The sequence below is a fragment of the Syngnathus scovelli genome, chromosome 11 (assembly GCF_024217435.2).
Source record: "Syngnathus scovelli strain Florida chromosome 11, RoL_Ssco_1.2, whole genome shotgun sequence".
Classification (NCBI taxonomy): Eukaryota; Metazoa; Chordata; class Actinopteri; order Syngnathiformes; family Syngnathidae; genus Syngnathus; species Syngnathus scovelli.
The window spans coordinates 13,060,263-13,087,066 of record NC_090857.1 but is presented as its reverse complement, the minus strand read 5'-3'; the positions used below and the strand labels follow the sequence as shown (position 1 = coordinate 13,087,066).

General features: G+C 49.9%; 2 protein-coding genes across 2 annotated transcripts; both read right to left on the bottom strand.

The window, feature by feature from the left end:
• Positions 1 to 1,020: 1,020 nt before the first annotated feature.
• LOC125977575 (odorant receptor 131-2-like) lies at positions 1,021 to 3,408 on the bottom strand. Its single transcript, XM_049734295.1, has 3 exons — positions 3,307 to 3,408; positions 2,634 to 2,750; positions 1,021 to 1,973 (listed from the first exon to the last, which is right to left on the bottom strand). Exons 1-3 carry the CDS (start codon positions 3,340 to 3,342, stop codon positions 1,158 to 1,160), a joined length of 969 nt encoding a protein of 322 aa, XP_049590252.1. The 5' UTR covers positions 3,343 to 3,408; the 3' UTR covers positions 1,021 to 1,157.
• Positions 3,409 to 3,734: 326 nt separating this feature from the next.
• LOC125977577 (odorant receptor 131-2-like) lies at positions 3,735 to 6,378 on the bottom strand. The gene is made up of 3 exons (XM_049734300.1): positions 6,001 to 6,378; positions 5,049 to 5,220; positions 3,735 to 4,539 (listed from the first exon to the last, which is right to left on the bottom strand). The coding sequence occupies exons 2-3, from the start codon at positions 5,199 to 5,201 to the stop codon at positions 3,757 to 3,759; spliced, it is 936 nt and encodes a 311-aa protein (XP_049590257.1). The 5' UTR covers positions 5,202 to 5,220; positions 6,001 to 6,378; the 3' UTR covers positions 3,735 to 3,756.
• Positions 6,379 to 26,804: the final 20,426 nt, after the last annotated feature.

Here is a 26,804-nt window from a genome sequence, read left to right as displayed (position 1 = left end):
AGACGTGAACAACTCTAAAAACACAAATTCTGCCTTTCATTCATATCTGAAGAGTCAGATAACATTGAACAAACTGTATGAAATACCTTCAATTTACATGAGTTTAAAATGATTTTTGCCTCATGATCATTTTAAACAGGAGTTATAAGTAATGCAAAGTTGTCTGTTATCATCAAAACTTAAAACAAGTGAGCTTTGCTCTTGTCATTTACAATATCTTTCAGAATGTAATAGTTTGTTTCACGTCTACAGGTTCATAACATCAACAGTATTAACATGGCCACTTCGTAATATTTAATATGAAGTAATATTTACTTTTGATTTACTTTTGACTCAGCCCCGTGTGAAGAATCGCTGTTGTGATACCAGTTCAGCTTGGAGCTGCTTCACTTTATCAGCGCGGTCACTCCCTGTTAGCTTGTCGTATGTGTTAGCATGTTTGGTCTGATTGTGTCTGTTTAGGTTGAAACAAGGCAACTAACTGTCTCTTTAGAAATTAGACAAACACAATTGCCTTGATTTTCAGTGAAGAAGTATTGTAATTCCCATTTCTCTTGAAAGCGAGGGCCCTCAATGTCAACTTTCCTCGTTTTCTTTGCAGTCGCCATGGCAGAAATGAGCGGAGCGGGTGGTGCTACCACCTTTTGGTATTAGGAGGAATTACAGTTACAAGTTTCATGATTTATTTATTTTTTATTCAGTTTGACAGTGCAGGCAGGCCATAAATAATACATTATAAGACCAAAGCTGCGGGCCGTATGAAATCAAGACCGTGGGCCGGATTTAGCCCGCGGGCCGGGGTTTGGGTGTAGGGGTGCACTTCCTTGTCTTGTGTGCCGACACCGTGAGTTCGATACCCACATATGACGGAGTGAATGTTTGTGTTTGAGTAACAGTGTGAATGTTTGTGTGTGAATAACCATAAATAAATAAACAAACAAATAAATAAATAAATAAATAAATAAATAAATAAATAAAATAAAAAATACAAACTTATTTCAACGCGTAATTTATTGAGAGAGCAAGTGCAATATTCATTCGTGGCTTAATATCAACAATGACATTGCCAAAATTCTATACCTAATTGTCACAAAAAGGTAATTTTGCTTCCAAAAAGGTGTACTCCACTGACGTCACGCTCCAACCGCTCCCAAGCGTCAGCGGGACACGTCGCCCCCTGGCGGCCTCTTCCTGGGCCTGAGCGGCGCGAAGCAGGATCTCTGCGTTTCGTCGAGGTATCTACGGAATTTGTCGTCACGGATGCCGTAGATCACGGGGCTGAGGAAGCGGGGCAGTATGTTGACCAGCAGGTAGCCCACGTAGCGGATCTCCCGCATGTGGCCCGGGAAGATCAGCAGCAGTAGCAGCTCTACACCGGGTGACACATAGGCCAGCAAGCACATGGCCAGCTGGACGCCGTGCAGCAGGACCGTGTTGCGGGCCCTCTCGGCCAGACCCTTCTGGGCTGAGGCCGAGCGCGCCGCCCTCAGGATGTTGATGTAGGTGAACACCAGCGTGAGGAAGACGCACAGGAAATAAAAGCAATCGAAGGCGATGCGCTTGTGCATCATGAGGGCGTCCGGGAAGACGTTTGAGCGCACGCAGAAGACGTAGCCCAGGAAGAAGCCCGGGGGCTGGCTGGCCACGGTGAGAAAGAGGTCAGTGACCTCAGGGGCCACACTGACCAACCAAATGAGCAGGATGGTCAGGTAGGTCCTCCGGGCCGTGCACAGCTGGTGGTGCCTTAGAGGCCTGCAGATGGCCACGTAGCGCTCGGCCGCCATGGCAGCCAGGTTGAGCGGCGTGTTTCTGGTGCTGAACACGGTCAGCAGGATGAACACGCAGCACAGGGGCACACGGATGTGGAACACGATGTAGCTGAGCAGGAAGAGGGTGACGCTGAAGCTCAGCTGGGCGCTGTCGTTGATCACCATGTGAATGAACAGGATGTAGCGGGGCTCCTCATGAAATGTCTGCCCCGCCGCCGTCCGCGCAAAAATCACAGCCACAAACAACAACGACAGCGGCGTCAGTGATATTGTCATGGGACGGCATCCGTACGTGGACCCGTCTCAAGTTTAGTCCCCCCCACGCAAACAGGTTTTCCCACAAGCTTTGCAGAGGATGTCGTCGATGCTTTTTGGGGAAGGCTTGTATGTGTGTGTGTGTGTCTGTGTGTGTGCGTGTGCGTGTGCGTGTGCGTGTGCGTGTGCGTGCGTGCGTGCGTGTGTGTGTGTGTGTGTGACAAAAAAAGTGGAGCAACGCCACCGATGTGGAGGAAGATGAATGAAGAGGATGGTGACAAAACAAATAAGACCAAATTGAGGCAACTTCCCGCACAGTGCAATGACGTCATTGGCAGCGATCAACTGAAAAAATTAGGTAAGATGAAAACCAGACAAAACAGTTGTGTCTGTGTGTGTGTGTGCCTGTGTGTGTGTGCGTGTTTGTGTGCGTGTGTGTGCGTGTGTGTGTGCGTGTGTGTGCGTGTGTGTGTGTGCGTGTGTGTGTGCGTGTGTGTGTGTGTGTGTGTGTGTGTGTGTGTGTGTGTGTGTGTGTGTGTGTGTGTGTGTGTGCGTGTTTGTGTGTGTGTCTGAGTCTGTGTGGGGGCTTGGTTGCTTGTGCATGTGTACCTGGTGTTTGAAGAAGGTGGCGAGCAAGGTGGCATTGATGTACTGGAGCAAGAACCACAGAAGAACCACCAGGAGGTTTTTAACGACTGCAGACACAAGACTGTCCCTCAGAGCCACCTAACCCACACACACACAAATGCACACACACGCGCACCCACGTTGGATGTAGCGACTGAAGAATGACAAGTCCAATAATTAGTCATGGATTTGATATGTTTATTCTATGTGTTCACCCTCAATGCTTTCCACTGTAAAAAGTGAAGAGGCTGGTTGTGCTTTGAGGATTTACTTATGACACAAACAGACCTCAGTGCAGGGAAGGAAGCGGCCCAGTGTACAACAGACTTAAGAAACAACAACGAGCAAAAAGGCAAGCAAGATGCATGCAATCATTCACCAAAGAAGCAAAACAAAGCAGAAATAAACTCGCTCACTCAACTGGGAAGGCAGAAACGACAGCGGATGCAAACTGAAAGAAAGCCGCAAACTAAATCTTAGCAAAACCTGGACAACACCGACACAAGAAGCAAGTGGCTGCAAAATACCGGAAAGCAAAAGGATAAGAACAGCTGCACACACAGACATGAATATGCCCACGTAGTTTTTGAAGCTCTGTTCTCAAAAGGTTTGGAGAGAAGAGTTGAGAAGAGTGCAAGGTTGCATGCGGCTGTACCTGCTGTGGGGAACTTGCGTTGTCTGAAGAGTTCATGGCGCTGGAGGAGACCAAATATGAAATCAAAGATGAAGAGAAAACGCGGTGACAGCCATTATGGCGAGAAAGCGGCAAGAAAATGAGGAGACGTCTCCGCTTATAAGCCAAACGCAAACTCCGGCCGCTGTAACGTCATGGGCCACGAGGGCGCGGCCTATTCTATTATGATACTATTCGACATCTTGTGACTTTTGGATTTGAGGGTGTGGCTTTGACTTTTCGGGCTTTTGTCTTCCACACTTGTCAAGTCATGACCTCACCTCCACTGCCTTCTAAATGACACCTGTCTTTTTTTCCAAAGCATACGGCACCCCTTGAAAGGGCCCCGAGTGCCAGCCCACCGGCAAACCCCCTCCCCCATTTGGCGAGTGTCGTTTTACTCCCACGGGAGGGGGTTGTTTGAGTGCCAAATCAGGTGCAGTGGGCACCGTGGGGCGCAGTCCTGCACACCAGGTAGTGTTTGAGGTACTTCCTGAAGCACTTGTCCCGCACACCGTATATGATGGGGCTGATGGAGCGGGGCAACATCTGAACCACGATGTGGCAAGCGAACAGCGAGTCCGAATAGTTCCTGGGGAAGACGCGCAGGAGCGCGTCCTGGACCAGGGGCACGGCGTAGATGGTCATGCACAGTAGAACTTGAACACCATGCAGAACGATGGTCCGCCGAGCCTTCTTGGCGTCCTTGCTGGCCGTTTGGGCCGTGAAGAGGATCTTGAAGTACGTGAAGAAGATAACTGACCACACCAGGACCAGGTAGACGATGTAGGTTATGTCCCGCTTCTGTGCCAACAACGGATTGGGGAAGGCCGTCTCTCGGAGGCAGAAGATTCTGGAGGAGAAGAAATCCAGAGGCTCAGTGGCCAGCGTGACAAAGAGATCCGGTAAGGCGGAGATGACGCTGATGGTAAAAATCAAGGCGATGAGGAGTAGGGTCCTTCTGAGCGTGCAGATGCGGGCGTGGTGAAGCGGCAGGCACACGGCCACGTAGCACTCGCCTGCCATGCATGCCAGGATGAGGGGCGTGTTCTCAGTGGTGATGATGGCCATCAGAATGAAGGGGGCGCACGATAGGACGCTGATCCTGTACAGGGTGTAGCTGACCACAAAGAGGATGACACCCACGCTCATCTGGATCATGTCGTTGACCACCAGGGTGAAGAAGAGGACGTAGCGAGGATTGGAGTAGAAGATCTGGAAGACAGCCAGTTCAAACAACTGATCTCAGTCAAACCAAACCGAGAGGGGTGTTCCTCAAGTTGTGAGCAACATGGAGCGCGCTGCTCATGACCCTTCTCCCGCGTGGTCCAGTCCCAGTTCAGCAGATGCCAGCCAACCCTACAAACGCGTCGTGCCGACTTCCCTCAAGTAACTGGGCTGACCTCAAAAGCCATCCCACCTAAAAGTCAAGTCTTCAAAAAGTCCCCAGCCCCAAAAGTCAAAGTCCTCGTCCGAGGAGCCGTCTCCCAAGGCTCTGTTTGTTGTCTGTCTGTCGTCGTCACGTTTGCGTTTGGTTAAGCCCAGCTAGCGCTCAGCATGTCACTTGGCCCGCCCACTCGGCCCATCTGCCACAATGTCAAATGTTGCCCGGTCAGGATCTAAAGCTCGAGCTCCTTCTGGACAAATGACTCTGCAATGGCTTCTGCCTTGCGACGGCGGCGCTGCGACGACGGCGCTGCAACGACAGCGCTGTGCTGGCCTACCTGGTGCTTGCAGAAGGTGTACATGAGGCTGGCGTTGATGTAGTTGATGGACAGGCTGATAGCGAGCACCAGCACATTCTTGAGGACCGCTTTGCTGAGCGAGTCTCGGTATTGGATGACCACACTGGCGTTGGCCAAGGCGGCGTCGCCCATCTCGACGCCTGTCCGCACTCTGACAATGTCAAAAAACAATATTTGAAGAAGCCTTCGAACTCTCTTGACATGTGCAGGCTGCCAAAATCTTGCAAATCAAGTCGCAAATTGACAGTCACACAATGGTGAGCAAAATCTGGGACACATAATCGAGGCATCGAACACCTTCACACATTGAACATGTTTCCTGCTTCAAGAAGAGAAAAGCCTGGCTCAAGCCTTGCAAAATCTGAGGAGGGAGGGGGCAAATCATCCAAAGCTGTTCATCACCCAAAAGAAGCATCATATTGGGAGTACAACCTGACAAAATCAACAAATCAAATTAAGCGTACAACGTTATGGATTGAAACAGTTAAATCAAATACGAAATGAAATCTGGTGTAAAGGAGATAAGCTTTGAAAAAATATGAGCAAAATAATCATGAAATAAGTCAACAGAGCAAGAATACGTCAGGAAAGATGAAAAGTTGGCAGGCATCCTTCACTTATTACATTTGAAACATCAGAACATAGCATGACAATCACATGGCAGCATATTTGGAGCACAAAACTAGATCATCATCATTATAACGAGACGTGTATGTGGCTGGGGAGAAAAGGAAGACACCACTCCAAAACTCCAAAATGCACACAATGTGCAAGTTTCAATAAATGCCCAAGCGTAATCAACGGCTGCAACCCAAACTCCGAATGTTTATTGACAGAAAACCAGAGCTGCAAAATACTCCAAAAGCTGCAGCCAGTCGTTTTTCTTTTTTTCTGCGAGTGTACATGACTAGAAGATGAAGCGGATACTCACCCTTGTCACTTGGATGCACTTCTGACCCCAGGTCCGCCTGACAGCCATCTTTTATAGCCTAAGGACACACGCACGCACACTCACACGCGCACACGCACACAAACGCGCACGCGCGCACACACACGCACACACACGCACACAAGTATGATGCGTTTCCCCTTGATATTGGTCACGTGTTTTACAATATTGGTTGGGCTCGGCGGCATCTTGTGAGTGTGGTCGCCGTGTGCTTATCCGTCATGTCGGAGCATGATTGTTTTATTGTTGGAGTGATATGATGGGCCCACGGCAGCGGTGGGGACGGTGGCAGGCCTCTGATGGCAAATCGCTTCAGACGCAGCAAACGATATTGCGATGACTCTCACACGTGCAAGCCATCCCCCCTCCTTTAAAAAAAAGAAGGAACTTTGTCATGGTGACAGAAGGGCTTTTGCTGAACCCACGGCGTCTTGGCCCAGTCAAAGTAAATGTTTGACGTCTGCGACGGCAGCCAACAAGTTGTTGGCGGCAATGTCTTTTAGTATTTTTGCAGAAGACAACTTTTGTGCGGTCTATATCCGTGCACAAATCTTTTGCGGTCGAGAGGATCCTCGCTGTCCATGCAACCTTGGGGTTTTTGTGGCCAATTTTCTGTGAGCAAATGGCAAAATGTAAGCAAGTCAACGGGCGTTATTGCCAAACGTGCAGTGTTGGCGAGGCACTGTTTGTTTTCAAGTCTTGTTTTTGTTTCCTTTCTTTGGTTGTATTTGTTGAGAATACATGCAATTTGTTTCATTCAGTTAATTTGACTTTTGGTTCTAGTTGAAAAGATGAACATTTGTCAATTGCAAGTTTAAAAATGTCACGGAACGGATAGAGCAGGGCGACCAAGTGCAGCTTGGACCAGGCTTTATTGAAGAAAACAAGCTGACAGACCCGGCAAACTGACATAACGTAACAAAACAAACAGAGGACTAACCGACAGGGACGTGAAACAAAGGACGTGAAGACATTACGACAACAGGAACCGAAAAAGACATCAAGACAACAATGATCCAATCACTTCAGCGACCAGCGCCTGGACCAACCTCCTCCATCAGCTTCCACTGCGACGCCCGATCCACGTCCGGCGTCCGAGCATGTTCCAGCACCATTGGGTCCGCGGCCACCATCGGACTTCGCTCCCGCGACGCCGGACCCTCGGCCGCCATCGGAGTGTTTCTGGCGCCAGCGGCTCCACGGCCACCGTCGGACTTTGCTCCAGCGACGCCGGACACGCGGCGCCATTAGACTCGCGGTCGCCATCGGGCTCCACCCCAGCGTCGCAGGACCCGCGGGCATCGCCAGACTTCAAGCCAGCTGCGCCGGACCCGCGATCGTCCCTGGACCCGCGATCGTCCCTGGCCCCACTCCCACTGCTGCGGCGCGTGGTGGCTCTTGCCGCTCCGAATGCCACTGATTGCGATCCGGACTTCCAAGCCCCGCCGATTGCGGCTCTGACTTTTTCTATGCCGCCGATTGCGGTTCGTGTTCCAGAGTTGCCGCTGATTGCGGTTCGTGTTCCAGAGTTGCCACCGATTGCGGTTCGTGTTCCAGAGTTGCCGCCGATTGCGTTTCGTGTTCCAGAGTTGCCGCCGATTGCAATTCGTGCTCCAGAGTTGCCGACGATTGCGGTTCGTGTTCCAGAGTCGCCGCCGATTGTGGTTCGTGTTCCAGAGTTGCCGCCGATTGCGGTTCGTGTCCCTAGAGTTGCCGCCGATTGCGGTTCATGTCCCTAGAGTTGCCGTCGATTGCGGTTCATGTGCCCAGAGTTGCCGCCGATTGCGGTTCATGTCCCCAGAGTTGCCGCCGATTGCGGTTCATAGTCAAAGTCAAAGTCAAAGTCAGCTTTATTTTTTCCGCGGTTAGGACTTTGCCATGGTCGGTGAGGCCATTTGGACTGGTGCGCCTCCCCCGTTCGCCACGTGGGGGTTTCGGTTTTTGGGACGTCGGGAGCCGTCCCTTGTGTGTGTGTGTGTGCGCGCGTGTGTGTGTGTGTGTGTGTGTGTGTGTGTGTGTGTGCGTGCGTGCGTGCGTGTGTGTGTGTGTGTGTGTGTGTGTGTGTGTGTGTGTGTGTGTGTGTGTGTGTGTGTGTGTGTGTGTCTGTGTGTCGCGACTGTCACGTCTCGTCCCCAGCCGTGTCTGTTGTCATGGTTTTTGTCTGTGTGCTTGCCCCTCCCCTCCTGTGTGCCCATGATTACCGTATTTGCCGGTGTATTGGTCGACCTTTTTCGATCCAAAATCGACCGAAAAAAATCGACCTCGACTTATACACCGAGTCATAAAATTTAACTTCGTATTCATCGCTTCAAATGTGATGGTAACCAAGGCCGTTTCTCATGCATCTCATTGTGCGTTGCACTTAGAAAATTTGAACCGGGCGGCGTGCGCGAGTGCGCGGCCCGCTGGAAGTCGAATGAGGCTCCGCGATCTCCTCCGCGGTGCTTATAAACAGCCGATCCGCTCGGCGGGGGCTATTTTTGGCCACTTGGCGCGTGCGCACGGTCTCCCGGATGTGCCGGGCGGGTGCGCGAGCTCGCCGGCCGCTGGAAGTCGAATGAGGCTCCGCGATCTCCTCCGCGGTGCTTATAAAGTGCCGATCCGCTCGGCTTGGAGCTATTTCCGGCCTCCCGTTGGTGCCGGGCGGCGTGCGCGAGCTCGCCGGCCGCTGGAAATCGAATGAGGCTCCGCGATCTCCTCCGCGGTGCTTATAAACAGCCGCATGCGCACGGCCTCCCGGAATTTGAACACATTTCGTCAATAAATTTCGCATATTGAATTTTGAAGTTTAATATAATGCAACAATTGAGCTCGACTCATACAAAGGATATATCATAAAATCGTAAATTTCCGTCGAATTTTAGGGGGTCGACTTATACACCGAGTCGACCTATACACCGGCAAATACGGTAGTTTGATGATTCTCACCTGCCTCTTGTTACCTGTCGTGTATATAAGTCCTGTCTGCACCTCACACCCCGTCGGATCATTGTTGTCTTGCTGTCTTTTTGGTTCCTGTTGTCGTACGGTCTTGCTGTTGTCATGTCCTGCTGTCTTCTTGTTTCACGTCCCGGTCAGTCAGTCAAGTTATTGTTTTGTTAAGTCATGTCAGTTTACCTTTTGAGTTCCCTTCAATAAACCCTGGTCCAAGCTGCATTTGGTCGCCCTGCTCCATCCGATCCCTGACAAAAAAAAAAGACAACTACACTATTCTCAAACCTTTGACCGCTTTTGTTCTGCATGGGCCTAAAGCAATCCCGTAAGGAACACGTTTCAAATCAACCCCAAAAGATGAAAACCAAGGACATTTTTTGCTATACTGTTTTTTATTTTTTGCAGCAGCCCACGAGTAACGCTGCAAATGATTTGGCCCAGCCTGGAATTGGCAATCTTGTAATTGCCGAAGAACTGATCCTTTATTTATTTATTTATTTATTTTTAAAAATCATTGTCATGTATTAAAATGCATTGTTTTGTAAGCGTACCACGTAAAACGCACACTCTGTGGTTTTTAAATATAAAAGTAGGCTGATAAATATGTATATACGCATTTAGTAAAAGTTCAGAGTACTGGGGGAAAGGTGTTCAAGTACAGTAGGCAAGTATTTGCCCTTTTGGCTTCTTCCCATTTCTGCTAACGAGCTACTTGAACTTTAGTTCCTCCCCCGCGGATTCATCAAGTCACCCAGTGGACCACTGAGAATTGCCTCACGCACTTCAAAATCTTCAGAGGAAAAACAACCCGAAAGGTTGCGTGGCCTCCGAGGATTTAAATCACAAAGGGATGATGATGAACACGGCCAGCATTTCGCTCTCCTCTGAGGCTTAATTGCCATTGCCACAACGCGTCTTTTTTTTCTCCATCTGTCCTGTCAAACAGACAGTTTTTTTTTCAAGTCACACACTCATAATAAGGCGAGCCATTTGAGCATTAATTCCATATCCTTGATATCTGACATTAGTGTTCTTCCCTAGTTCAGTCTTTGTCAGTACTAGTTGGACATTGAGCCACACTAGTTATAGATATTGTCATACAAGTTGCACAGAAACTTAAACCACTCACTCATTTTCAGCAACTAGTTTGAAAGTTGAGTATGTCAACTAGTGCTGACATAAGTGTAGTTAGTGACACCTAGAAACACACTAGTAGTGCCAAAATCCCAGCTTTTTGATGCCCTTGTGGCCTACTGGACCAAGCTAGTAATGTTTAAACTTAGTCTTACTAGTAAACAAGTAAGATACAAAAGCTTTAACATGTTTACTTGTTGAATGTCAAATGTTGTCACATGTTAACTAGTGACCTGGGATTTCTTGCACTAGTCAACAGGTGAGAACCCTAATAGCCACTAGTGAACTTGTAAAGGATAAAATACGGACGAGTTGCCAAGTGAAAGCCCCTTGAAGCCTTGATATCAAACTAGTGAGAAACACTTCCTTAAAGTCGGCCTTAAGAAACAGGTCAATGTCCTTGAGCATCCTGCATTGTTTAAAAATGAGAATGGTCACTAGTTTCAATCCCTCTTCATACAAATTATATTCAATATACTTTTTATTAATTTTTTTTACAACAAACTAGAGAAACTCCCCTTCATTTTCAGTGGGAACAGCCCTGTCAGCCATAGACGTCTATTAGACGTCTGGTCTTGTAAATACCTAATTTAGACGTCTAAAATTGGTTACGGTATAGACCTAAAATAGACATCTAAATTAAAAGCATCCCCTCCGTGAGTCGTCACCTTACCGTGGTGGAGGAGTTTGCGTGTCCCAATGATCCTAGGAGCCATGTTGTCTGGGGCTTCATGCCCCTGGTAGGGTCACCCATGGCAAAAGGGTCCTAGGTGAGGGGCCAGACAAAGCACGGCTCAAAAAGCCCCTTATGACGAAAAAGACATATGGAATCAGATTTCCCTCGCCCAGACGCGGGTCATCGGGGCCCCCCTCTGGAACCAGGCCTGGAGGTGGGGCTCGAAGGCGAGCGTCTGGTGGCCGAGCCTTCGCCCATGGGGCCCGGCCGGGCACAGCCCGAAAAGGAAACGTGGGTCCCCCCTTCCTATGGGCTCACAACCTGTGGGAGGGGCCAAAGGGATCGGGTGCATTGTGAGCTGGGCGGCGGCTAAAGGCAGGGACCTTGGCGGTCCAATCCCCGGCTGCAGAAGCTGGCTCTTGGGACATGGAATGTCACCTCTCTGGCTGGAAAGGAGCCCAAGCTGGTGTGCAAGGCAGAAAAGTTCCGACTAGACATAGTCGAACTTGCCTCCACACACAGTTTGGGTTCCGGACTCTCTTCCACTCTGGAGTTGCCCACGGTGAGAGGCGTCGAGCAGGTGTGGGTACACTTGTTGCCCCCTTGCTGGGTGCTTGCACATTGGGGTTCACCCCGGTGAACGAGAGGGTAGCCTCCCTCCGCCTTCGGGTGGGGGGATGGGTCCTGACTGTTGTTTGTGGCTATGCACCAAACGGCAGCTCAGAGTACCCACCCTTCTTGGAGTGCCTGGAGGAAGTGCTGGAGAGCGCTCCTTCTACTGGGTGACTTCAATGCTCACGTGGGGAATAACAGTGAGACCTGGAAGGGCGTGATTGGGAGGAACAGCCCCCGACCTGAACCCGAGCGGTGTTCTATTATTGGAATTCTGTGCTCGACACGGATTGTCAATAATGAACACCATGTTCAAGCATAAGGGGGTCCATGTGTACACTTGGCACCAGGACACCCTAGGCCGCAGTTCGATGATCGACTTTGTAGTCGTATCATCGGATTTGCAGCCACATGGTTTGGACACTCGGGTGAAGAGAGGGGCGGAGCTGTCAACTGATCACCACCTGGTGGTGGGTTGGCTCCGATGGTGGGTGAAGATGCCGGTCCGACCTGGCAGACCCAAACACTCTGTGAGGGTCTGCTGGGAACGTCTGGCAGAATCCCCTGTCAGGAAGAGCTACAACTCCCACCTCTGGCAGAGCTTTTTCCACATCCCGGGGGAGGTGGGGGACATTGAGTCCGAGTGGACCATGTTCCGTGCCTCCATTGTTGAGGCAGCCGACCGGAGCTGTGGCCGTAAGGTTGTTGGTGCCTGTATATAATATTTTTAAAGTCCTGAAGTACTTTCCAAAATTTAAGTGGACCTCAGTGCGCAGGGAGCTTAATTTTGTCCGATCGCGCAACTGCAGCGCACCACCGAACGCGCAACCGTAGCGCGTCGCCGACCGCGCAACTACACCGCGCTGGTCGCATTATTGTGACAGAGCCGTCGCTGAAATTTAGAAAATATTTTTAATGTCCTGATGTACTTTCCAAAATTTACGTGGACCTCAGTGCGCAAGGAGCTTAATTTGGTCCGATCGCGCAACTGCAGCGCGCCGGGCGCTCACTGTCGCATTGTTTAAGAGCGCCTTTGTGTTTTAGGATGGCTTTACTGCTCCCACTTGCTTCCTTTGGAGGCATGATTAGAGTTGATGCAATCCTCAGAGTAACGAGAATGTAATAACGAACGGAGTCAGTTGGCATGTGGGTCCTCTCGGCTCATCTCGCGAGGTTCGACAACCGAATTTCGTCCGACATCCGAAACAAATGTGTTCGAATACTGATTTCTTCGAGAACCGGGACGTTCGAAAACCGAGGCTCCACTGTACATTGGTTCTCAAATGCGGGTACGCGTACCCTTGGGGGTACATGGAGGTACTCCAGGGGGTACGTGAGATTTAAAAAAATATATACATATAAAAAAAAAAAAAACAGCAAGCCTGATTGTCTTGAGAATTTGTTGTAAAAAGTTTGATGAAATACAAATGTATGTTTTATATTCAGTATTCGATGTTAATCCTTAAAAAACAGACTCCCCACAATCCAATAGCAGTCACCTGCGGTTGCCTTGACGACGCACTGTAACAAGGAGATGTGGCTAAAGTGTTGCAGCGATGCTTCTGTTGAAAACACGGAGAAACAAGTAAAAAAGAAGGCAAAACCAGAGCCGACAAAGTACCGACAGTACATGGAAGACTATTGTTTGATGGGATTTATGTCCACAAGTTGTAACCCACCCAAAGTGCTGTGCTTTTTCTGCGGGGAGAAATTGGCCAACGCTAGCATGAAGCCGGCACATCTCCAGCGGCATCTCACCACAAAACACAGATGCCATGTTGGCAAGCCACCGGAGATCTTCAGGAGGAAACTTTCTGACTTTAAGTCATCCCAAGACACAATGCGAAAAGCCTCCACTCCATCAGCCAAATCCCTGGAGGCTTCTTATGCGGTTTCTTTGCTTGTAGCTAAAGCCCAAAAAACGTTCACCATAGCTGAAGAGCTGCTGCTCCCCGCTGCTGTTGTATTGGCCGAAACTATGCTAGACAAAAAAATCTGCGGATACATTAAAAACTGTGCCTTTGTCTAATGACACCGTTTGCCGCAGAATAGACAAAATGGGTGCAGACATTGTCGAACAAGTTGTGGGAAAACTTGGAGACTCTTTTTTTACTCCAGCTGGATGAATCCACAGATGTCAGTGGGAATTTTTTTGGGTTCGGTTGGGTTTTTCTTTTTTGGGCACAGATTGTTGCTTTTGTGAGATACATTGAGACTGACGACATTTGTGACCACATACTTTTCTGCAAAAGTCTTGAGGGGAGAACAACTGGAGAGGACATTTTTAATGTCGCTAACGCATTTTTCTCTGAAAATGGTATCAGCTGGAAATCCTGCATCAATGACGGCCAGTGCAAAAGGGCTCATTGCGCGGATTAAAAAGGAAAATCCCGACATTAAGTGGACTCACTGTGCGATTCACAGGGAAGCGTTAGCGTCCAAGAACATGAACCCCGTGTTGCATGATGTTTTGAACGACAGCATCAAAGTGATCAACTTCATCAAGTCAAGGCCACTTAATGCACGTTTGTTCCGCCGCCTCTGTGAAAACATGGGAGCTGAACACACACAACTCCTCCTGCATACAGAAGTGCGCTGGCTCTCTCGAGGGAAGATACTCAACAGGCTGTTGGAGTTACGAGCCGAAGTGCACACCTTTCTGACAGAGCACGGATCTCCCCATGCCACCTTGTTCCAGAGCACGGACTGGCTTGCAAAGCTTTGCTATCTGGCAGATGTATTCAGCAAACTGAACAAACTGAATGTTTCTCTGCAGGGCAAAGACACCAGCATCCTGAACCTGTATGACAAGGTGGGTGGTTTCCTGAAGAAAACAGTGCTGTGGAAAAGGGCATGTGGTCCTGAGAATTTCACCTGCTTTCGTCAGGTAATTGCTTTTCTCTCCAATGAAGATGTGGAGACAGCTCCAGTGAAGTTAGTCATAGTGGGACATTAGGCTAACTTGATAAAGGGCTTTCGTTGCTACTTTGCTGACATGGAGGAGAAATCTGCACAGCTGAATTGGGTGAGAAACCCATTTCTCTTGTCTGAAACAAAGAGAAGCAAGCTTCCTGTCACTCACCAGGAAAAACTGATGGAAGTGGTATCTGACCAGATGAAGTTTGGCGCATCCACCCACAGTTTTGGGTATGTGTGAGGCAGGAGCACCCGGAGCTGGGACAAAAAGCTTTGGAGCAGTTGCTGCCCTTTGCCGCCACATATTTATGTGAGACCTCCTTCTCTTCAATGACTGTGATCAAAACAAAGCAAAGAAACAGACTGAGCCTGGAGAAGAACTTGATCACAGCAGTTTGTCACGGTCGGGTGGAGCATGGAGCAGGACGACCAAGTGCAGCTTGGACCAGGGTTTATTGGCGGAACTCAAAATACAGACTCGGTAAACTGACATGACTTAGCAAAACAAAATGACTTCCCAACGAAAACATTCTTGACACCGACAAGAACCAAAAGGACATGAAGACGACACGACAGCAACCAAAACCAATGATCCGACAGGGAGAGAGGGGCAGACAGGACTTTTCTACACGACAGGTAACGAGAGGCAGGTGGGAACAATCACACTGATCATGGGCACACAGGAGGGGAGGGGCGAGCACACAGACAGAAACCAAGACAACAGACACATAGTGGAGCAGTTGGGGACGAGACGTGACAGAACCCCCCCCCACAAGGGACGTCTCCCGACGTCCCAAAAAAAAAAACTAGGGGAACCGAACCGCACCGCACTCGGGCAGCGACTTGGGGAACCGAACCGCACCGCACTCGGGCGGCGACTTGGGGGAACCGAACCACACCGCACTCGGGCGGCGACTTGGGGGAACCGAACCGCACCGCACTCGGGCGGCGACTTGGGGGAACCGAACCGCACCGCACTCGGGCGGCGACTTGGGGAACCGAACCGCACCGCACTCGGGCGGCGACTTGGGGAACCGAACCGCACTCGGGCGGCGACTTAGGGAACCGAACCGCACCGCACTCGGGCGGCGACTTGGGGAACCGAACCGCACTCGGGCGGCGACTTGGGGAACCGAACCGCACTCGGGCGGCGACTTGGGGAACCGAACCGCACCACACTCGGGCGGCGACTTGGGGAACCGAACCGTCGACTTGGGGAACCGAACCGCACCGCACTCGGGCGGCGACTTGGGGAACCGAACCGCACTCGGGCGGCGACTTGCGGAACCGAACCGCACCGCACTCGGGCGGCGACTTGGGGAACCGAACCGCACCGCACTCGGGCGGCGACTTGGGGAACCGAACCGCACCGCACTCGGGCGGCGACTTGGGGAACCGAACCGCACTCGGGCGGCGACTTGGGGAACCGAACCGCACTCGGGCGGCGACTTGGGGGAACAGAACCGCGCTCGGGCGGCGACCTAGGGGACAGAACCGCACTCCGGCGGCGACCTAGGGGACAGAGCCGCACTCTGGCGGTGACTTGGGGGACAGAACCGCACTCGGGCGGCGACTGCGGGGACAGAACCGCACTCGGGCGGCGACTTGGAAGTCTGTGCCGCGATCGGCGGCAACTCAGGAAGTCCGTACGGCAATTGGCGGCGACTCCGGAAGTCTGTACCGCGATCGGCGGCCACTCACAAAGTCCGCACCGTGATCGGCGGCATTCGGAAGGTGGGGCTGTGCGCGGCGGCAAGAGCCGTCACGCGCTGCAGCAGTGGGAGTGGAGCCAGGGACGATCGCGGGTCCGACGCAGCTGGCTTGGATGTCTGCCGACGTTCGCGGGTCCTGCGACGCTGGGGTGGAGCCCGATGGCGGTCGTGAGTCTGATGACGCCGGGAGGCACTCCAACGGCGGCCGTGGGTCCGGCGTCGCGGCACCAGAGTCCGATCGCGGCCGCAAAGCCGCTGGTGCCAGAAGCACTCCGATGGCGGCCGCGGGTCCAGCGTCGCCGGAACAAAGTCCGATGGTGGCCACGGGTCCGGCGTTCCGGCAGCAGAGTCCCAACGATGCCGCAAAGCCCATGGCGCTGGAACATACACGGATTGGCGGTCGTGGATTGGGCATCGCAGCAGGATCTGATGGAGGAGGGGGGGTCCAAGCGCTGGTCGCTGTGATGGTCGGATCATTCTGTCACGGTCGGGTGGAGCATGGAGCAGGATGACCAAGTGCAGCTTGGACCAGGGTTTATTGGCGGAACTCAAAATACAGACTCGGTAAACTGACATGACTTAGCAAAACAAAATGACTTCCCAAAGAAAACATTCTTGACACCGACAGGAACCAAAAGGACATGAAGACGACACGACAGCAACCAAAACCAATGATCCGACAGGGAGAGAGGGGCAGACAGGACTTTTCTACACGACAGGTAACGAGAGGCAGGTGGGAACAATCACACTGATCATGGGCACACAGGAGGGGAGGGGCGAGCACACAGACAGAAACCAAGACAACAGACACATAGTGGAGCAGTTGGGGACGAGACGTGACACAGTTGCCTCCCTGCCACCAAGGATGACAAAGATCCTCAGTGAGGTACAAGTCCATGTTTCTCACTAAAATGTAGTATGAGTGCAAAAGACTCATTCAAGCTTCAAGAATGTTCAATGCTAGTTCAATGGTTGTCATATCAAAATCAAATGTTCAATGTAACAATTCAATTTTAAGAGAAAAAAGTTTCATTTTTTTTGTATCCCAAAAGAGGTAAAGTTGATTATTTTTTATGAGCAAATCTTTATTTATTATTAAGTTATCAATTTATTTTGTAAACAAGATATTTATTTATAATTAAGTTAATTTATTTTTGTGAACACATTTTTAGTTATGTATATTTTTATTTCCTTGCAAGAAATTATTACAAGAAAGCTTAATATAAATTAGCAGTGTTCTGCATACAGTATTTGAGTTTTGAAAGGGTTTATGCCTTCTTGGTGGTCACTGTTTACTGTTTATCTTTTTTGTTTCTATATGCATTGTTTGAAACATAAATGTGTCTGTCAGGTACATTGCTACAAGTTGTTTAACTTTAATAAATCAAACACTGATGGCACAATCCTGTACTTCTTTCTTTTCGACCAGAAATGTGTTGCGCTGGTCAGGGGGTACATAGCTGAAAAAATATTTCAAAGGGGGTACATCACTGAAAAAAGTTTGAGAACCACTGGTCTAATAGACGTCTATTAGACGTCGAAATGCTCGCAGGGAGTGTTGTTGGTCTCCCTTTTTTGCTAGTGCATCATAGGCTGGAGTCAAATTTGTTGTGGCAATTCTTAGGATAGAGCCGAGCTGACACACGTAGGTCGAGCCAAATAATTGTCCACTCTTTTTTAAACACTCGGCACTCAGTGTCCACCTTTCTTTTTCTTGGGCCACTCCTTTTAATGGAAGGATTCCAGGGGAAGGTTTGTGGGTAAAACTGTATCTGAAAGCTCAGCGCGCGAATCTCGAGAATGCTGACGTCACGACCCACACTCGAAATGCAATCTCGGCACTGATAGAAATAGAGCGCGGAGTGCGCAAGTGCTGTGCTCGATTTGGTTCCCCCGTGAGATCTTGTTCCCCCTGCCGCGGGAGCGCGCACGCCTTGTTTTGAAAACGAAAAACCGATGCCGTACGGCCGTACGGCGTCGTACGGCGTCAGCACTATGTTGTTTTCAATAAAAACATGAAGAACTCACGTTTGCGTCAGTCAATTTTAATTTTTAGAAAGCATTATTCTCATTTGATGTCTTTAAGTTCCTCCGCATTGTGCCGTTGAAGCGGGGTGCATTCAAAGACCAGTCGTACAGACGGAACACTCAATCACTTCACCAAAAAGCAACGATATAATTACGTGAGCTCTTTGCATAAACCTCGATGCAAAGAAACTCCTATTTTTGGGTACCATTACATGCTACAAGGAGTATATATTACAAAGGAGACTTTATACTTAATTGTGATCATCATCCATCCATCCATTTTATTACGCAGGTATTTTCAAAGCAAATTAATATTGTTGCATTTATTAATTTGCTTTAAAATGACAGCGCAATATAATTAAAAGCGACGCTATAGTAGCAATGTCAAACGTGTTCATTTAAGAAAAAGCCACACAGGTTTTGTGTTCAAATATTTCATAACGAGAATGAATTGAGTGAATTGATTTGAATGAATAATTGAGAAGACATTTCAGTTCTGAAGGCTCCTTTTGTCCCAAGCAAAATAACAGGTGGTGGGGAGGGGGGATAAAAAATTGCAACATGAACTCTATAAAAAATTTTAACCCGTGAGAATTTGTGCCCCCCTCCCATTTTGAGAACAGTGAGTCCTGGACTCCATTTTTTTTTCTGTCTTCCTGGGGGTCTGTTCAGGTAGTGTAGCAAATTTGAACAGGTTCCCTCATTCCTAGCCCAAATTACATGGGGGTAACACATCCTCACGTCAGCCCCATGAGAATATGTCCCCCCCCCCCCCCCCCCCCCATTTAAAATGGTATGGTCACGGCGGCCCTGTGAGGAAATGTTCCCACCCACATTTTGTGAACGGTGAGTCCTGGACTCCAACTGGGTCTTTTTCTGTCTTCCTGGGGGTCTGTTCAGGTAGTGTGGCAAATTTGAACAGGTTGCCTCATTTCTAGCCCAAGTTACAGTGGGGAACACATCCTCACGGTGGCCCCGTGAGAATATGTCCCCTCCCATTTAGAGAAAGGTGAGACTTGGACCTACACTGACTTTTTTTCTGTCTTTCTGGGGGTCTGTTCAGGTGGTGTGGCAAATTTGAACATGTTGCCTCATTTCTGCCCCCCCAAGTTACAGGGGGGAACACATATGAGAATATGTTATTAATTATGTCAGGTCTTGTGAACTAATGCATGTGATGATTAAGAAATATATTGAATTACACATTCATTGTAAATTATTGTCTGTTGTTCTATGTTTTCAACAGTGCGCATTTTGATGTTTTTAACTTCCTAACGTGTAATGTTTTAAAATGTATGAAACAGTGCTGCATTGTATAATCTTGCTTTTTTCTTTGTTTACCAGATTCAGTGTCATGCGGTCACGTTTATTTTCCGGATTTCTGTCTTGTCTGTGTCGCAACTTCACTTCATGTTTTATTTTGGCATCCCTTCCGTTTCAGTTCGTGGTTCCTTCCTCTGTTTCTGTTGTCTTGTATTCCCTGATCCCGATTGTGTGCACCTGTGTGGTTGACGCTAATTGTCAGCACCTGCGTCCCAGCCCTTTTGTGTGTATTTAGTCCGTGTCTTCCCCTTGTCTTGTGCCAGTGTGTCTTGCCTCGTCCCGACCACCAGCGATTCCTTGACATCCGAATTCCTAGTAAGATTCTTCCTTTCTGTCTCGCCTCAGAGCGACACCTTTTGTTAGTGCCTTGTTCCCCATAGCCCTTTTTGTCTCGCCCGAGTGCGACGCCTTTTGTTTGGACTTTTTGCCGAGTGTTTCCCTCGCAAGAGGCGCCTTGATTTGTATTTTTGATCATCTTTTTAGTGGAATAAAATCCGTGAAAAGAAAGACTCTGCATCCGAGTCCTCCGCCTTGTTCCCTGCCTGACAGTACACACTGGCCAGACATGGACTCGGCAGAGTCGGAGCACCTATGCGCCGCAGTGCGCTCCCACGCCTCACAGCTCGCCCAGCACCAGAAAGAAGTGGGCAATTTGGGCGAGGAGATCCGAGGGCTCGCAAAGAGCCAAGAAGATTTCAGAGGGGCGGTCGCCGCCCAGGTAGGAAAGCTGGGTCAGCAAATGCAGGACGTGCTCTCGCTTTTAAACGCGGGACCAGCAGCGACCTCCAGCCCATCCGCTGCTTCTCCCGTGACTCCCCTTGCCGTAGCTCCCATGTCCTGCGGTGCCAGACTGGCTCCTCCAGAATGCTACTCCGGCGAACCCGGTCTTAGCCGGGCCTTTATTACTGAGTGCGAGATGCATTTTGAGAGGTCCCCGGCGGAATTCCCCACCGAACGTTCCAAGGTGGCCTATATGATATCATACCTGACGGGAAGGGCCCGCACGTGGGCCACAGCAGAATGGGCCAGGGATTCCATCTCCTGTCGCTCCCTCCCCGCTTTTGTCGGGGCGCTGCGTACGGTGTTCCACCCAATCTCCGCTGACCGAGAGAAGGCTCGGCAACTCTGTCAGATATCCCAGGGACAAGAGACCGTCGGGGATTACGCCATCCGTTTTCGCACGCTGGCCGCGGAATGCGGTTGGAATGCGACGGCGCTGTATGACATCTTCCTCCGAGGCCTTTCCGAATCCATACAGGATCAGCTAATTCCCCTGGATCTTCCCACCGATCTCGACGCCCTCATCGCTCTGGCTATCCACACCGACAACCGGCTGCAAGAGTGGAGGAAGCACCGCGGAAGCAGGAACGCCCCCGCCGTCGTGCCAGTAGCCGTTTCTTCCGCCCTAGAGGTGACCCGCCCCAGGCCGGACGGGGATCGGCAGCACCAGGAGTCGGGACCGAAGCAGTTGGGCAGAGCAAAGCTGACAGAGGAGGAGAAGATACGACGACGCCAGGAAGGTAGATGCTACTATTGCGGTGAGCACGGACACCTCCTCCTCTCCTGCCCGGTGAGGAGGACCCTGAAGGTAAGCGCCTTCTCTGTTGCTCTGTCCCCGGGGCGAGTTCTCCCCAAGGGCATGGTTACACAGCTGGGAAAAAATATAGAACTTGACGTGCTAATAGACTCAGGAGCGGATGAAAGTTTGATAGACTGGGCATTTGCTCGACGATGGGGAATAAAAACTGAACTGTTGAACACTCCCGTGAACGCCAAGGCACTCAATGGACAGGCACTTTTCGAGATAACGCACATAACAGAACCTGTCTCGCTGTCTTTTGGGCCCCACCATGAGAAAATACGACTACATGTCGTGACCTCCACAATGAACCCCCTCATTCTCGGGTATCCATGGCTTCAACGCCACAACCCTGCTATAGACTGGGGATCCGGGGAAATAACGGGATGGGGGTCCTACTGTCAAGATTCATGTATCCAATCTAACCCGCGCTCTGTGCCTTCTGCTCCAGACTCGGAAACTCCAGACTTGACCGGGGTTCCCGCGTGTTACCACCAATGGGCCGAGGTATTCAGCAAGGCCAAGGCTACCTCCCTACCCCCCCACCGTCCGTATGATTGCCCCATTGAACTCCTGCCGGGCTCCACCATACCCAAGGGGAGGCTATATTCCCTTTCGGGCCCCGAAAAGCAGGCCCTGAACGATTATATAGACGCTTCTCTTCAAGCAGGGTTGATTCGACCGTCATCGTCGCCTGCGGGTGCGGGGTTCTTTTTTGTGGGCAAAAAAGACGGCACCCTACGTCCCTGTATTGACTACAGCCCCCTCAATCAGATCACAATAAAAAAACGGTATCCTCTTCCCCTGATGTCGACCGTGTTCGACCAATTACAGCAAGCCCGGGTGTTCACGAAGTTAGACCTGCGCAACGCGTACCACCTAGTGCGCATCCGGGAGGGGGACGAATGGAAGACGGGTTTTAACACACATCGAGGACACTTTGAATACTTAGTAATGCCATTTGGCCTCACCAATGCCCCTGCGGTGTTTCAGGCCATGATAAATGATGTACTGAGGGACTGTTTGGATCAATTTGTGTACGTATATTTAGATGATATTCTGATTTATTCCCCGGATTTGGAGACCCATAGGTCTCACGTCGAGACTGTCTGCGACGCCTCCTTGACCACCAACTGTACGTTAAGGCCGAGAAAAGCGAATTCCACACCAACACCGTATCTTTTCTCGGTTTCATCATAGCCCCGGGCAAAGTAAAGATGGACCCGGCAAAAGTGAGCGCGGTAACTGAATGGCCTACCCCTGACTCCCGCAAAAAGGTGCAGCAATTCCTGGGCTTTGCCAATTTTTATAGGCGGTTCATCAGAGGTTTCAGTGCTACAGCGGCTCCCTTGCATGCTCTAACGTCCCCTAAGGTTCCGTTCTGCTGGTCGGCGGAAGCGGAGGCGGCCTTCCAGGAGCTGAAGAACCGCTTCAGCTCCGCTCCTATCCTCACGCTTCCCGACCCGTCACGACAGTTTGTGGTGGAGGTTGATGCCTCCGATCAAGGGATAGGGGCCATTCTATCCCAGAGAGCCAAAAGTGACAACAAGCTCCATCCGTGCGTGTTCCTGTCCAGACGGCTGACGCCAGCCGAACAGAACTACGACGTGGGAGATCGCGAACTATTGGCGGTAAAACTGGCTTTAGAAGAATGGAGACATTGGTTGGAGGGAGCACAGCAGCCTTTTCTGGTCTGGACAGACCATAAAAACTTGGAATACATTAAGACAGCCAAGAGATTGAATTCTCGCCAAGCCCGCTGGTCACTCTTTTTCAACCGATTTAACTTTACTCTGTCTTACAGACCGGGATCCAAAAACACCAAGCCTGACGCGCGCTCCCGTGTCTACAGCCCAGGTCCGAAAGTCAAGCAGCCCGAACCCATTCTGCCTCCTCGTTGCGTGGTAAGAGCAGTGACCTGGCCTATCGAAGACCTGGTGCGGCAGGCCAATGGCAACGAACCACCCCCTAGTGGATGCCCTGAGAACGGACTGTTCGTTCCCGATCAATTACGGTCCCAGGTTGTCCATTGGGCTCACACCTCCAGACTCTCCTGTCATCCGGGCATGCGCAGAACCCTGTTTGTCGTCCAGCAGCGATTCTGGTGGCCCTCCATGGGGGCAGACGTCAGGGAATACTTCTCAGCCTGTCCCATCTGCGCCCGGAATAAGAACTCCCATGGCGCCCGTATGGGTTTGCTGCATCCCCTCCCCATTCCATCGCGTCCGTGGGCGGAAATCTCCATGGACTTCGTCACGGGGCTACCAGCCTCAAATGGGCGAACAACCATACTCACTGTTGTAGACAGGTTCTCGAAGATGGCTCATTTTATCGCTCTGCCCAAGTTGCCGTCCGCTAAACGAACGGCAACAGTAATGATGGACCACATATTCAGGATTCATGGTTTCCCAAAGGACATTGTTTCAGATAGGGGTCCCCAATTCATATCCAGGTTTTGGAGAGAATTTTGCAGGCTCATAGGGGCAACCGTGAGTCTCACATCGGGCTACCATCCAGAGGCGAATGGGCAAACGGAACGCATCAAGCAACAGTTGGAGACGTGTCTCCGCTGCCTTGTTTCCCAAAACCCCTCCTCGTGGAGCAAGAACCTCACCTGGGTGGAGTACGCCCATAATTCCCTGCCCACCACGGCTACAGGTATGTCACCGTTCAAGTGCGTGTATGGTTACCAGCCCCCGATCTTCCCTGACAGTGAGCCGGAGGTGACGGTGACCTCGGCCCACGCCTTGGTGCGCCGCTGTCATCGTGTCTGGTCGGCGGCGCGGGCCACGCTGATCCGCCAGGGGGACCGTGTCAAGCGGATGGCTGACCGAAGGAGACGTCCGGCGCCCGTGTACCGGCGGGGTCAACGTGTTTGGCTGTCCGCCAAGGATCTTCCCAACCGGAGGGGACTCCAGGAAGCTGGCACCTCGCTTTGTGAGTCCATTCCCCATCGCCAAGGTCGTGCACCCGGCCGCGGTGCGTCTCCGCTTGCCCAGGTCCCTTGCAGTCCACCCCACCTTTCACGTCGGGAAGGTCAAGCCGGTTGTGGACAGCCCGTTGGTGCCAGATCCTGCGCCCGCCTCCGCGGACGGGAGGAGGTGGGACTGCCTACACTGTGAAGGAACTGTTGGACGTGCGCAGAAGGGGCCGGGGCTGGCAGTACCTGGTGGACTGGGAGGGTTATGGGCCTGAGGAGCGGCAATGGGTGCCGCCTAGTTTTATTTTGGACCCGGGGCTATTTGAGGACTTTTATGCAGCTCACCCTGAGGCTCCTGAGCCGTCTGGGATCCGGCCCTGGGGGGGGGGTTATGTCATGCGGTCACGTTTATTTTCCGGATTTCTGTCTTGTCTGTGTCGCAACTTCACTTCCTGTTTTATTTTGGCATCCCTTCCGTTTCAGTTCGTGGTTCCTTCCTCTGTTTCTGTTGTACAAGACCTGATTGTGTGCACCTGTGTGGTTGACGCTAATTGTCAGCACCTGCGTCCCAGCCCTTTTGTGTGTATTTAGTCCGTGTCTTCCCCTTGTCTTGTGCCAGTGTGTCTTGCCTCGTCCCGACCACCAGCGATTCCTTGACATCCGAATTCCTAGTAAGATTCTTCCTTTCTGTCTCGCCTCAGAGCGACGCCTTTTGTTAGTGCCTTGTTCCCCATAGCCCTTTTTGTCTCGCCCGAGTGCGACACCTTTTGTTTGGACTTTTTGCCGAGTGTTTCCCTCGCAAGAGGCGCCTTGATTTGTATTTTTGATCATCTTTTTAGTGGAATAAAATCCGTGAAAAGAAAGACTGCATCCGAGTCCTCCGCCTTGTTCCCTGCCTGACATTCAGTGTGACGAGTGTTGCAGGTGGTTCCATTTTGTATGGGTCGGGGAGCCTCTAATCGAAGGCTCTTTTTTGTGTACATGTACAGAGATTAAATGCAAAATATTTTAAGCTTGCTTGAAGAAAATTTTGCTTTTTTTATTTCTTAATAAAGTTTGAAGTTATTATTTTTGATGTACTATATGATTAAGAAACAAAGTTGTTTGACCAAAATAAGGACAACGAAATTGATAAAGTGCACAAATCATTTATTTATTTTTTCTTCTCCGTTATTAAGTTCAAACTGCACAATGCATTCAATAATTTCTTCACTATGAGTACTCAGTCATAGAACAGTTAAAAGGAACATTTGTAACCCTCTTCTAAAATATGTATTGGTTTAGCTTTTCAAACATGTAAATCGAAGTGCACCTCATTAATTAAACACACACACATATATACCATTTTAAATGGGGGGGGGACATATTCTCATGGGGCTGACGTGAGGATGTGTTACCCCCATGTAATTTGGGCTAGGAATGAGGGAACCTATTCAAATTTGCCACACAACCTGAACAGACCCCCAGGAAGGCAGAAAAAGAGCCAGTTGGAGTCCAGGACACACCGTTCTCAAGATGGGAGGGGGGGGGGAAACATATCCTCATGGGGCCGCCGTGAGGATGTGTGTCCCCCCCCCCCCAGTAATTTGGCCTAGGAATGAGGGAATCTGTTAAAATTTGCCACACTACTGAAGGAATGGGGTCAAAATACAAAAAGTCCTGCCTAGCTACAAAAACAGATGTGCTCAAACCTCATTGAATAAAGTACATAAGCAGACAAGTATATTCACATATTAAATCAATAAAAGAAACATTTTAAGCATATAATTATACCTACACACCAAATCAATAAAGAAGACATAACTAGACATTTTTGATAAGTGGTAATGAGAAAGGTTTTTATAAACTTTATGATCTGATATATATTTCTGAGCACTTTGAAATAACAAATGTCTTTTGATATATTGCCTAAATAGCTTAATGACCCTTAAGGAACTGTGTAATGCATGCCTGATGTTTTTCTCTAAATCATGGACACGGCTAGAGTCGTCTTGACCGTTCAGTACTTGATGGTATCTTATGTTTTGACTAATGCTAGACGCCAGTTTTCGATTACTACTGAACGCTCTGCACAGAGGGGAATATTTTGCCTAACAAAGAAAAGATACGGTTGGAAGCGTGATTAAACTGAGAATATAATGACGTAAGCAAAGACATGGAGTATCTAAACTTTGCATAGTCAGGGAAAAATAATAGATTAATGATGTCACAGCCAAAAGCTAACATAATTTCGTACAAAATGACAAAATTGAAAGAATGAGGTACGACAATGTATGTCCAAGATTGGAGAAGAATGTTCACAGGAAGGTCACGTGGAGATAAAACCAGCAGGTGCCAGAGGGAGCCAGCCAAGGACTCGGCCAAAGATGATCGCCAAGGCCGAAAGACGGGATAGAAGACAACAGCCCCCACACACACTGAATCGCCCATAACCAGCACCCACTCCCATGGCGAACTTGCCCCACCCCAAAGACTCATCACCCGTCAATCTCGGCCCACAATGTGCAACTGAATATAAGCTGATCAAAGAACCTTGAACATTGCCTTTTCTGAATGGAGACTTTCTGCTCTTGAAAGGCCCAGCGCTGTATTGTACTTTTTGTTTTTTTGTTTATTTCAGCTCGTACACAGACATCATCAAAGTCACACTTTCTTTACAGAGCTTAGAGTTCGTTCCGTACTCGCCGAAAACGGAACGGGTGGAAGCAGCCTTGCTTATCGAGTCCCGTCCCAAAAACTTTCATCCAAAGATTTTTCGTGTTTTCACAGATATTTATCACACAGCAATTTCATGAGAGTCTTCACAGATATTATGTAACACATTAATTTTAAAATAGTCAACATCAAAATTTATGGTTATGTATGATGCTAATATTTGTACATTAGTACATTTACACATTAGTTTCAAAAATAGCCAACATCAAAAATTTATGGTTATGTATGATGCTAATA